General features: G+C 35.7%; 1 protein-coding gene across 2 annotated transcripts; it reads left to right on the top strand.

The window, feature by feature from the left end:
- Positions 1-549: 549 nt before the first annotated feature.
- On the top strand, positions 550-9,292 carry PIG-O (Phosphatidylinositol glycan anchor biosynthesis class O). Of its 2 annotated transcripts, XM_074186408.1 has the most exons (7): positions 550-645; positions 705-1,146; positions 1,757-2,037; positions 5,285-5,361; positions 5,418-7,097; positions 8,266-8,660; positions 9,035-9,292. In XM_074186408.1, the coding sequence occupies exons 2-7, from the start codon at positions 967-969 to the stop codon at positions 9,227-9,229; spliced, it is 2,808 nt and encodes a 935-aa protein (XP_074042509.1). In that variant the 5' UTR covers positions 550-645; positions 705-966; the 3' UTR covers positions 9,230-9,292. The 2 variants fall into 2 exon arrangements, with proteins under 2 accessions (XP_074042509.1, XP_074042507.1); XM_074186406.1 differs by having other exon boundaries at positions 553-1,146.
- The last annotated feature ends 4,093 nt before the right edge of the window (positions 9,293-13,385 follow it).

Raw genomic sequence — 13,385 nt, 5'->3', positions numbered from 1 at the left:
TGTGAAAATTCATTAAAATCTGACTATAATCATTTTTATAATACCATTGACTCGAGTAATGATGAATCATCAATACTTCAAATTTCGTCTTATCAACAATAATAAAGACAATCCTTAGAAGACGTCATATACTTGAATATTGACAACTCTGTAGCGCCCTCTGCGAAAATTGAAACTAAAGGAAGTAATAGTCCATTATAATGAAGAAATCAGTTTTATTTGTAATTTCGAGCTGTTTTCCGAAAATAGTTGAAGAAAATTGGCATGATTCTCTCCTTATGTGATTCACGTCAAAGTCTGACTTCCACATCTATAACTATCTCTCTGCAGCTTTCAGTGTAAGCATACAACTAGAGATGACCAGTTAGGGAAACAGGTGGCATTTCAAAGTCCAATTTCTTGTTTGTTAACGATTATAAATTACATATCGAGTTTTGTGACCATTATGTTCGGCCACTTCTACAATTTTCAAAATCATCGGAATGATCTCTCATTAAAACCATTCTTTGACAAAATTCCCATTGGAATATTAGTTATAAAAAAAAGAGAAGAAGATCGGATAAACAACTAACTTAACCTCAATTCCAGATTCCAATTAACCCCGAAATGGGGAGGTATTTATATTATTTCCTTTTTATGTTATGGGTATGTTATTTAATAACATCATCAATAATCCTATTTACCAGAGGATTTTTACTCACTAGAACTGTTCAGCAAAAAAATGCTACTTGCCTTTCGCCGAACGAAATTCCATGTACAACAGTGGATTCAAATGACTACCAGGAACAATGTTCCTCTAATGATAAGGTTTCCAACATTCTAAGCGAATATACTAGTGCCTCTGCTATATGCCTGCCCCCCAAAGCAAGAGTTATTTTGATCATTGTTGATGCTTTAAGATATGATTTCACCACTTATGATGACAGAAATCTGGATCCTTTACCTTTCCAAAATAAGTTACCAGCTATGAATGGCTTATTAAAAAAATTCCCTAATAATACTCGTCTGTATAAGTTTGTAGCTGACCCACCAACGACGACAATGCAGAGATTGAAAGCCTTAACCACAGGAAGTCTTCCAACTTTTATTGACGCGGGTTCAAATTTTGCTACCTCGGAGATCAGTGAAGATAACATCATCGATCAGGCAAGTACTCAGTGCTCTATTTTACAAGCCAGCATTTTTTATTATGAACCTTGTAATTAAGATATGGTTTACAACTAATTGAAATGTAATGAAAGTTTACTGGGTCAAAAAATATTTTGACTTTCTAACTCCCCATCTTCATACAAGAAATTGTGGGGAACTTTCCAAGGAATGAAAAAAGTAATTCAATTCAAAATGAATGTTTTACATAGATGTATCGATCATGCATAGAATTTGCTTTCATATACTAACTGGAAGAAAAAGCACCATCCGAAACAAGTACTTTCATATGAACATTGAATTACACGAAAATAACTTTCTCCTATTCAATTTGTTATCTATACATTTTTCATGGAATTGAATCAAATTACATTCATGGGAACTCTACTCAATATAATATATGAAAGAGTTACAATAAAAAATTCAACTTTTTTTCCCAAAAACTAGTATGTCTTAAAAAATATACCCCTTTCAATTCAAACAATTAATTCTATTATCTGTAGTTTAATGTATAAAGAAAATACTAAGTTATTCTAAAGAAGTTAAGTTTGATTAACATGCAAGTCTTAGCATAATTATCTGAACTATTATGAGTTCCTTATATTTCTAGTTAATTAGACAGAATCATCAAATAGTATTCATGGGAGATGATACTTGGAATGGATTATACCCAAACAGGTTTACAAGAAGTTTTTCTTATCCATCCTTCAATGTATGGGATTTGGATACAGTAGATAATGGTGTGAGAGAACATTTATACCCAGAAATGAATAATTCTGATTGGAGTCTGCTCATTGGACATTTTCTAGGAGTTGATCACTGCGGTCATTGTTATGGTCCAAATCATCCTGAAATGCAGAGAAAACTGAGTGAAATAAACACAGTTATAGAGTAAGTTCAAACAGATACGGCCAAATTCTCAATTGATTTAACTAGTTGTTTATTTCATTTAATATTTAATCACTTCATGAAAATCACACTTTCACCAAGTTGAATTGAACCAATATTGAAACATACAAATATATTTACAGAATGAAACCTTAAAAATTTTGAAATACATTTCACAAGCATAAAACTTCTAAAACACTCTTTTTTACAAAATAGAGGGCAGAAACAAAATGTTCACTTTGATAACTGTAATAAGGCTTACAAAAAAATTACTATTTCAGCTCCTTTTTTACTCCTTAGCCTGTTTTTGACATCTGAATGAATTAATCAGAAAACAGTTTAATGAAAACAGTCCAAGCTTCCTTTCAATGGGGAATGTTCCTCCTGACGAAAATCAAGTAGTTTTCATAAAAGAGCTCTTAAACAACGCATTTTAAACTTATCATTTCAACCTTTTTCTTTAAAAAATTATTTAATTATTAAAAAAAGAGAAATTAAATAATGCATTCAACATTTAAAGGGATTCGTTTCTATTTCACCATTTGGCAACATCGGTTATAGCTAATAAAGGACAATGAATCTGTTACCTGTATGAGACAAACAAATATGACATATTTCAGAGGCGTGTTGTTATGTTTACTCATGTTCCGAGTTCCGAGACATTCTGTGACATATGACATTTTGTGCACCTAACCTATCTATCCTCTATATAAATAAATAACAAAACAACTGTTGTTTATGTGGCTTGTGGAGGTGGTATTGAACTGTAATTTATATTTTGCCTTAAGAGTTGATTTATAAAGATAATTTTCCTTTTTTTAAGGTAGAATATCTAGGTATTTATAAATTATTTCAACTTGATATAGGCGCTGTTCCCAATATATGAATTAGAAACAAATCCCTTTAAAACCCAACATTTGAAACATCAATTTGAATACTTTTAGAAGTGAATTTGAAAAACTCATGAATTAAACTCAACTTTATTTTGTTCAAACTTGCATTTGCTGTAATAACCCAAATTGAGGGGCATTCCCCATTGAATCAGCAAACGTGATAACCCGATGCCTGCAATATATTCAAAAACAATAACTAGAGCATTATTGCACTCATTTCAATTGCTAGCTAATTCAGCAAAATAATTTGTCCGTTTTTACGAATCTACTTCAAACTGTAATATCTCAGTGAATACTTATTCAATTTAATCGAAATAAGTGTCATTTGACAAGTCAAATAATTCCATTAGCATAAAAATTGAGTGCTCGGGTTTCGATGTAGTCGACGAAGGCTGTTTTTTGCCTGGTCCTGGTTGGCGAAGGTTCTACCGTTGAGAAAGTTATCGAAGTGCTTGAAAAGACGGTTGTCGATTGGCGGGGGATCTGGGAAGTATGGTGGATGAAGCAAAACTTCGACGCTCACTTGGCTCAATTTTTGGACGGAGATTTGTGAAACGTGCCAATAGGCGTTGTCGTGGAGCAGGACCGGACCTCTTCTGTTGACCAGGGTCGGCTGATGCGACAGTATCAGCCGGCAATGGTGCATTTTGTCAATTTCCTCACAATAGGACTTTGCTGTGATGGTTTGGCCCGGTTGCGGAAAGTTATAGTGAATCACACCAGCCGCGGACCACTATGTAATTTTTTTAGTAGCTTTCCGCCTTTGGGAAGTTATTAGGTGGCTCATCGGTATCCAACCACTGCCCTGAACGTCTCCTATTGTCATAAAGGATCCTTGAAACAGTTAGTCTGATTCATAAAAATATGTCTGCCCTTGATGATACAAACGAGCCGCACTATAATACACGCTAAGCTAACTTGATCAGATTTCCCGTGCCCACAACAACTATGATTAAGGATTCATTGATAAACAATGGAATAAAGATGTACAATAAAATTCCCATGCACCTGAAGAGTTATTCTTTGAATATTTTCGGGAAAATTTAAGCGACATTTTATTTGATAAGGCCTATTATGATTTGGATGAATTTTATAATGTCCATTCATTTTATGAACTATAGGATTTACTAAAGTATCTCGCTGTATTATAACATATATTTTTGAAGAAAATTTTAGTTTGTTCAGCATTTATATGCTCTGTGAAAATGTGTTTGACATTATATTTTATGTAGATAGAATTTTAGGTACTACTTTTATACTAACTTGACATAGGTCAAAAACGTCTGCCAACAAGAAATTTTTTCTTAGGACAATAAACGTATTTCTCTCTCTCTCTCTCTCTCTCTCTCACTTTTTATCTCACGCGAGGATCCGATTAAAAACATTATTGTTTCGGTTGCGCAAAGGCAAAGAAGAACAGACCTCGAAACGTGACTATTTCTGTCAATCGTTCAAATCGTGGATCATCCACTTTTCGAGATTTTTGACCTTTACAATACGTTTTAAACCATCTAAAACCGCATTGGAGCTGACGCCCAGTTCTTCCGCCAATCCACGCACATTTTGTGATGGGCCAGTCTCCACCTAGATCCCCAAATCCTCGTCCTGGATTACTGCAGGTCGACCACTTCGGGGGCTCATCTTCGTGGCTAATATCTCCGGAATGAAATGTCGCATAACAACGTCGAACAGTGCGTTCATTAACACTATCATTGCCAATTGCTGGATTGATTTTTCAGTCTGTTTCGACAACGCCTAATGACATCAAAAAAATTAAAATTTGGAAGAAATTGTATAGCATCAATGTATAGAGTACAAAATTCTCTGTCGATTAGTATTGTTACGTTACAACGTTACAACAAACACTTCAACTATTATTTGAATGTCTATCGCCTAACTAGATCACTTCGCGTGCCGCACTGTAACGTCCACTTGACTGTGTACTTGACTGTCTCGATACGCTTGCAGCCAGCGAACATCATAGAATTTTCGCCGAAGTTACATCGACATCGGTAGCATGACTCTCGCTGCTTCTTGAGCGGCAGGGAACATTGGGCATTCCCGCGCTCTTAGCCACGTCACGTTTGGTTTATGGTTACCAGTGGCGACCGGCGTTACTTTTTTTCGGGTATGATCTACAACAGTATATACTACGACATGGTAGAATAAATATTTATTGAGATATAGAGCTACAAAAACTTTTGACATTAAAACGGACAAAACCATTATTAGTAAAAATTTCAATATGAATATTTTGAGAGTCATTCTGATAAAGACACTAGGTCACAAAACTTTATCTAGTTATGATTTTGAAGAAAAAAAACTCTTACATATCAGTACTTGGGCCTAATTTTTAGAAATATCGTCCAACAAATGAGCGAAATTGAAAACACAATCCTCTTTGTTATTGGGGACCATGGTATGACTGCGACAGGTAAATTCCATTTCAAAGTGCAAAGAGCTCTACTGAATCGATGTTTTTTGTTCAAGGTGAGCACGGAGGTGAGGGTACCGACGAAGTTACATCCGCTATGTTTGTTTATTCCAAAGAACCTCTATCGAATTTTGAATATACGAACTCGGTGAAGCAGGTAGATTTGGTGCCCACTTTATCTACCTTACTAGGAGTTCCAATACCCTTTCAAAATTTAGGAATACTCGTTCCGAATTGCTTGCCGAAAACAAGTGAACAAGATAATTGGCGAATGATTCTTTATTCCTTGTGGGCGAATACTCAGCAAATGGTAGAGTATATAAAGGAATACTCTGAAAACGAAGGCACTCTTGATCAGAATAGGTTGAACTCGTTCTTCCAGAAGTACTCCATTCTCAATGGAAAAATATTTTCCGTTGACAACGAAGAGAAATTCACAAAATTTTCTGAAGAAGCAATTAAATTTCTCGGCGAACTGCGTCACTTGTGTGAGGAAATGTGGGTGCAGTACGATGCCTTCTCAATGGCCAGAGGACTCCTTTTCTCGTTTTTGACAGTCTTTTTCGTATTCGTCATAACCGACGGTATTCCTTACGAAACGCTTGTTGCAATATTTTCGAGCTCTTACGTGATGTGCTCCTACGCTATGGTGCTTGTAGCTGCCATGTGCGGGGCAGTTTTTTATCATTTCGGTTTGGCAGAGAACTTGTCATCGGTGATATTTTTCGCTACAGGCGGAATGTCGCAGGTTATGTTGGCGTTGATTATCCTCCAGAACTGGGAATCGATAACTCTAAATTGGTATTCGAAGGGTAAATCAGACAGGCTGTCCAATCTGGTATGCCGCCTCGTTTTGGTCTGCAACTTATGCGGGCTGTTTTCGAACAGCTTCATTGTAGAAGAATCCTTTGTTCTTCTCTTTCTACTAATAACTGTTATACTTGTTGGGTCAGTAGGTATAGCTTCTTCGAGTAACCAAACAGAAACCAAGCGGAAGCAAGGCGTGATTAAAGTCTTCAGTTGGTCCAAAGTTAAATTTCTAATGTTGGCAGTAGCGATCGCCGCCTTGGTCAGAAGTTCTATGTATTTCTGGAGGTGCAGGGAAGAACAACACTGGTGTTTCTCGATGCATCACGAAATTGGTTACACAACCAAAACTGAAACCACCAAACTGCAATGGACAATCACCGTGATCTGCCTGGGGGTTTTTGTTTTTGCCACCAAAGAATGGTTGAAAAACGCGGGAAATTTAAACGGCTACTCGCTGACAGTCACGCTTTCCAAGTTTTTGCCTACCGCCATCGTGGTATGCATCGCCGGGTTTTGGGCATTGAAAAGAGTGCCCCCTAACAAGAAACATTCTTTTTCTTTCAAGTCGATTAACATGATGGCGTGGGCTGTGTACGGCTTGACGTTTTTAGGGATTATCACGTGCATATTGAAACCCCTCTGTGCTTACATCTTTCCGTCTAGAGAGGCTAGTCAAACTGACAACTCGATTCCTTCCATTCTGAAGAAACTGAAGAGCGAGAAGAAATCCGAAGATGTTCCGGTGGTGTACGGATTGGGTACTGTATACAGTTCAGTATTTATAATAATGGGGGTGTACATCACACTATTCATAGCTTTACTTTTGGGCGATGCAGTGGCGCCATCTGCTGTAATTATGTTTATGACAGCTTGTTTTATCCTGATAGTAATTTCCATTCTTCGGGTAGAGAAAGCGACTTCTGTAGGTAAGATATCGATTGTTTTTTTTTGTTCAGTTTTGTTTTCTTCAAATGTAGGATGATTCTTGATAACCCTAGTTAGACATATTTCAAAATGGCACAAAAGTAATAATTTAATGTGATCACAGATAATTCTAATGGAATGTAAGTATCGATATTGGTGTGTCACACAAGAGAATATTGACTGCATAATCCTAATTATGAAAAGTTCAGTACACTCATCGAAAAAGTGTTTTTCAATTGTCTGATAAAAAAAACATTCAGAGCTCAACCACCCTGCCACACTATATTGTTGAATATGTTTCTCCTGTCATCTCACTATCCACTCTCATTCCTAAAACTTTTTCATTCAATCTTACCAAACTATCTACTATAATCGCGACAAATGTTTTTTTGCTAAGGAAGCCATGGAGGATATTTTTAGGGGTTTCCAGAGCAAGTCCGTTGCTCAAGCATTGGTGAAGTTTTTCAATATTTCCATTGGTGACATTTATGACTTCACTTTGTTTGCCATCAATGCGAAAAGTAGTATCATACACATAAATCATTTTTTGAATTTGGAGCTGTACATATTTCTTTTATATCATTCACAAACAATATGATCAAATGACTATGACTCACGATTGATCCCTGAGGTATTCCAATTCTCACATAGCTTCTTCGGATTTGAAAAGCAAAAAGATAGATCAATAGATACATTTATTATCCTCTTAATTTACAATAATAGACAGATCACAAACAAATTATTACTACACTAATAATAATTTGAAAGTTTAAGGAACTGATGAACTAGACTTAGAATTCACTTGTTAATTGAAAGTTTTTTCTTCAGGTGGCCCTGTGTCATATGTTTTCATTATATGTTCATTATCACCGACACCTCAAGGGTTGAAAAAATACATTTCATACACTATTCAAAACTGAAAATGTTTTGAAGTGAGTCTAACTAGCTGATATCATGTTTTGGATAAGATGTTTTGTATAAGATGTTTTGTATAAGACGTTTTTGGATAAGATGTTTTGTATAAGATGTTTTGTATAAGACGTTTTTGGATAAGATGTTTTGTATAAGATGTTTTGTGTAAGAGGTTTTGTATAAGACGTTTTTGGATAAGATGTTTTGTATAAGATGTTTTGGGTAAGATGAAATATATGCGAAATCTTTTCTTTTCAGAACAATTATTCGAGGTACCGAATATATTTATATTGATTTGGATTATTTTGGCCCAGTACTTTTTTTATGCTTCCGGACACCAACCGGCTCTTCCCAATATAGCTTGGGAGGCAGCCTTTGTAGGAACTTCAGAAATAGTTTCAAACAACTTCATTCCAGGAACTTTGATAATAATAAATACTTTTTGTTCGAATGTTCTGATTGGATTTTTGTTGCCGTTGGTATTGATCGCACCATTTACCATTTTCGTAATGATACCGTCAGTGTGCGAGAAAAACACTGCTATCAAGCACGTTCTGTTCAAAGGAGAAGTCATATTGTTTGAAAAGAATGGTCTCTTTATGAATTCCTTGTTCACGCTATGCTGCAAGTACATTGTGGGGCATGGTATAAGGGTTAGTATGTTTATTTATTTATTTGTTTCAAATACTTTTCCATTCCGAACATTGCAATAGAGATGTTCACTGTATTCAAATAAAAATATAATCTTACCCGCGAAATGATGAGGAGATAAAACAAGTATCTTGCCCCAAAACTTCGAATTTCACCAATATATCAATTATGAAGTATTCAAATGCATTACTCGAACTTTAAAAAACAAATAATTTCAGCTGTATTACGTCCAAAAAAACTCGAGAATCGACAGAGACGTGACAGTTTGTTTCCGATTTAATTAATCAGGAATATTCAACATCTCTATTCAACGTGAATTTTTAAGTTTAGAACCTTCACAGTTAAACAATTTTTATTATCCTTTGATTTTTTTTAGGTTTTCGTTAGCATGTTAGCCGCTACAATCCACTGTCGTCACTTGATGATATGGAAAATATTTGCTCCAAAGCTGATCTTCGAGTCGATAGGAATGCTGGTTACTCTGGGATCCGTGATGTTGAGTTACATGATACTAATAAGAGTTAACAAACAAGTTGAAAGACTTATTACTGCTCTCAATAAAATGAGTTGACCTCACACACCTGTGGGTGTTCACAATACTAGTCTGAAGTAGTATTAAAGTAAATTTATGATAGGCAGTATTTTATTTCAATCCTTTTGTGTCAAGAAGTCGATCCAAAACAAACACTTTTCCAATCACCAGAACCGCAATAGGTACTGTTTTCGACACGTGTTTCACCAACTGAATTTGCGTGGTCAGGAGTTGCTGAAAACAGATTCCCAACTGCAAAAATGATTTCGGGTAGGAATTTGCGAAAAAATTTCCCGCTAATTTTAACAGAGTGCTTAGCTTTTTCACCCATTAGATTCAGAGGTTTATACGAGAACGAAGTATTTTTATTTGGATTCTGTTCAAAATTATTCGCTACAAACCATTCATCAGCTTTATCCTCTACTCTTAGAATAGAAGAGTCTCTTGTTACTTGATTCATATACCTTTCGGCGAACATAATTCACGAAAAAAGCTTTTTTTTATACAACATGTTACTTAATAACGTGGGTTATAAACAAAAGGACGGTGACTTGAGAAACGTGCGGATGGCCGTTGTCATGGAGCATGAGTGGACCTCTTCTGTTGACCAATGCGGCTGTTGCTGACGCAATTTTCGGTACATTTCGTCGATTTCCACACAATAGGACTTTGCTGTGAGGATTTGGTCCGGTTGCAGAAAGTTATAGTGAAACACACCAGCCGCTGACGACCCCACAGTATCCATGGTCTTTTTTTGTTGGGCTTTCGCCTTTTGAAAGTGCCTAGGTGGTATATTGGTGTCCAATCACTATCCTGAACATCTCCTGTTGTAGAGGATCCACTTTTCACCACACGTGACGATCCGATACAAAATAGATCGCTTTGTTGCGCAAAAGCAAAGAAGAACATATCTCAACGTGACAATTTCTGTCGATCGTTCAAATCGTGGGGCACCCACTTTTCAATATATCCAATATGTTTTATATCATGAAAACCGCGTGGGAGCCGATGATACATTAGTATCATCGGCAAAACACACCATACGTATATTAAAGTTGTTAGTCATGTTGAGATATCTTATGAGGTCATTTGCATAAACTACATAGAGAAATGGTCCCAGGATCGAGCCTTGCGGTACTCCTTGAGGTATGTGTGAGTAGGACTGATTAAGTTTCACAACTTGCTTTTGATTACTTACAAAAGACTCTAGAAGGTACAGGGGTACTCCCCTGACACCATATCTCGGTAACTTAGTAATCAGTAGTTTATGATCGACGCAGTTGAAAGCGCGTGAGAAGGCCAGAAATAGGCCCATCACAAATTTGTTGTTGTCGAGATATTTCATTACACGGCTCTGGAATTCACAGAGAGCAGATTCTGTGCTTTTCTTTTTAATGAAACCATGCTGCTATGACGAAAGCAGATTATATTTGTCGAGGAAAACACACAGCTGGTTTTTCATATTCAGGTCAAATAGTTTTGAAATACTAGAAATAATGCTTATTGATCTATAGTTATTCAGATCACTCTGGTCTCCTTTTTTGTATATTGGACACACCCTTGCGTATTTTAGTTTTTTTGTAAAAATCCCCTTTTGTGCTGATAAGTTAATATATACTGTTAACGGTTTGCATATACTGGGACCAATTTCTTTCAGAATAGTATTACTAAATCCATCTATGTCAAGGGATGTTGAATTTTTCAAGCTGAGAATTAATTCTAATAGGTCATTTTCTGTTATTGGGGACATATAAAATGTGTTAGGGCACAGAGGTACATTGTTATTTATGAAGTCCATGTCATACACTAAGTTAAGGCTAGTTCATGTTGGAACGAACATCGCATAAAAAGTGCGATTTAAAATGGCGTCGTGTTTATCGTAAAAAAGTTGACAAAACTGAACTTTTTTGCGATTTCCGCAAAATGTTATACGTCAACATACAAAGTAGTTATATTGCTTTGACTCTCATTTTTTAAGCCCATACATCGAATTTGAATCCGAAATGGACGAATGTGTCAGGTTGCCAAATTATATCAACTTTACCGTAAAAATCTTCATTGAGAAAACCCCGTCTTTACAGTGGGAAATATTTTCAAAAATAGAAGAAAATATGGAGAATATCACAATCTTGTGGCTGAAGTGAATGAGAATTAGTGATCCAGAGAAATATTTCAACTATTTCAGGCTCACTCTCTCATTATTCAATAAATTATTGAATTTGGTTGGCCCCTCATTAAAGAAAACTCATTTTGCAAAAGAACCCCTCGCCCCTGCAGGCAGTAACGTTAAGATAAGTGGTTTGAGGACACGCTCCTATCAAACAAAACTTGAGCAAATTGTTAGTCCTATATTCTGATATGATGGAGTCTGGTCATAAAAGTCGTAATTCATATGAGTCGTATGTCATTATTCAGGTTCATGTAATAAAATTTAAAATTCAACAATGAAATCCCTAGATATTGCCCGCTTCAACATGAACAGGGTATTTTGACAATTGAGGCAAATTTGCGGAACCGCAAAAATATTATCGCAATCGTTCTTTAGCCACAGGTGCTTTTATAATACAAATGGTATTCGATAGTTTCGGACAAAGAAATATGAATTATAAAAAATGTCTCGGATTTGCTCGGACATTTTGGAGGTTCTTTTCATGACGAATTGAACGAGCAAACAGGCCACACCTTATCGTCTACTAGTTCTGAACAAGAAGTGATAAAATCAAATATTCTGCGCTGGAAATTCCAAGTTCCAGCACGTGCCAAATTGTATTATAAGAAAAAAGCCTGAAAAAGTGATTCTTTTAAATAATCTGGCATTTTAATATGACAATCAAAACAATTTACTTGAGAAACGACAAGCTCGGTACTTTACCTTAGAGCCACAAGGCTACACAGTCACTAGATCATGAAATATAGCACCATATATTTCCCCAATGACACTTTTTGAATCTTTTTTATTAAGAGTTCTCAGACCTCGGATGCGGACTATTCAATTCAAGTACAAAATAACAAAAACAATGAGAAGCCATCAAGCGGTCGCCACTTTGCCATTGTTTGGTATGCAAATAAAACAAACTCATTGCGAAGCCTGCTATTAGCAAGATAATCACTCTTCGCTTATCGGTTTTGCATCTACACCTCCAACTTCTGATGCACAATCTACTTCAATGACGATAACAGAATCGACGAATGGTATCTTAGAAAGTGGCTGAAGTTTCTTGCACCATCTGTAAGAAGCAGCTTGGTCGCCATCATTATAGTCTAGTGAAATTAATATTTCAGTTTATAATGATTCGAATTGGGCAGAAAATTGGTGTGGGTTCTAATTACACTGTTATGAATAAAACGTCGAAAGTCCTGACGATGACATGTGTGCTGAAAAATCTATCGAAGGTCAAACGTTTAAAATATCGGTTTTTTGGTTTTTTATCGTCACAGCAAGTGTTATCGCAAAAACAGATCAGTGGTAAGTTTATAGACCAAGCGATTATTTACAAAAATCGTTTCACTTATTTGTTTTCTACGATTATTACTGAAATATCGCCATTGCAAAAGTTGAAGAAGTTGTGAGAAATGAGAAATAGAACTTGCTATGTTGTTGAAGGAGTTGATTTTCATAAGCTTTTATTTAACTTGCAATGTTTGTATGTTACTTCGGATCAAATTTTGTAATAATAATAATAATGATGGTACTGGATATTTATTTATTTATTTATTTGACACTTTGGTACATTGAGTACATGTGCTAAGTCATAATTAAAAAAACAAAAATAAAACTACAGAAGTTGAACAATACAAAAACAATAAATATGGTTCACATCCACAAACTTTCACAACATAGAAGTATTATATAAAAAATCGGAGAAGCTCTAGCAAATACTCTCAAAATGTCATGAAAAAGTGTCGTGCAAGAATTCCTCAAGACTGTAGTAACACTTCTGTAAGAGAAGTTTCTTCACCTCAATTTTAAAAAGTTTATCTGACTCGATTTTCCTAATAGATGCCGGCAAGTTATTATAACAGTTTGTTGTATTAAATAGTGGGGAGCATCTAAAGTGAGCCGTTTTGTGTGAGGGGTTTTTTGACAGTTTCCCATGACGGGTGTCTCTACCATGTATATCCGTGTTTGTGACAAATTCAGTTATATTGTTACGGGCAAAAGTGACACACTTCAAGATAAATAAAGAAGGTGCCG

This window comes from Leptinotarsa decemlineata, unplaced genomic scaffold, assembly GCF_025532065.1.
Source record: "Leptinotarsa decemlineata unplaced genomic scaffold, Ldec_3_MD MMD2_tig00078422_RagTag_RagTag, whole genome shotgun sequence".
Classification (NCBI taxonomy): Eukaryota; Metazoa; Arthropoda; class Insecta; order Coleoptera; family Chrysomelidae; genus Leptinotarsa; species Leptinotarsa decemlineata.
The sequence above is the reverse complement of the archived record's forward strand: the minus strand, read 5'-3'. Positions and strand labels throughout refer to the sequence as shown.

Bases quoted from the DNA above. Each gene is read 5' to 3' on its own strand.
- PIG-O (XM_074186406.1), top strand. From the start codon at position 607: ATGGGGAGGTATTTATATTATTTCCTTTTTATGTTATGGGTATGTTAT. The intron at 7,098-8,265 runs GTAAGATATCGA...TTTTCTTTTCAG, and splicing joins AGAGAAAGCGACTTCTGTAG to AACAATTATTCGAGGTACCG. The intron at 8,661-9,034 runs GTTAGTATGTTT...GATTTTTTTTAG, and splicing joins TTGTGGGGCATGGTATAAGG to GTTTTCGTTAGCATGTTAGC.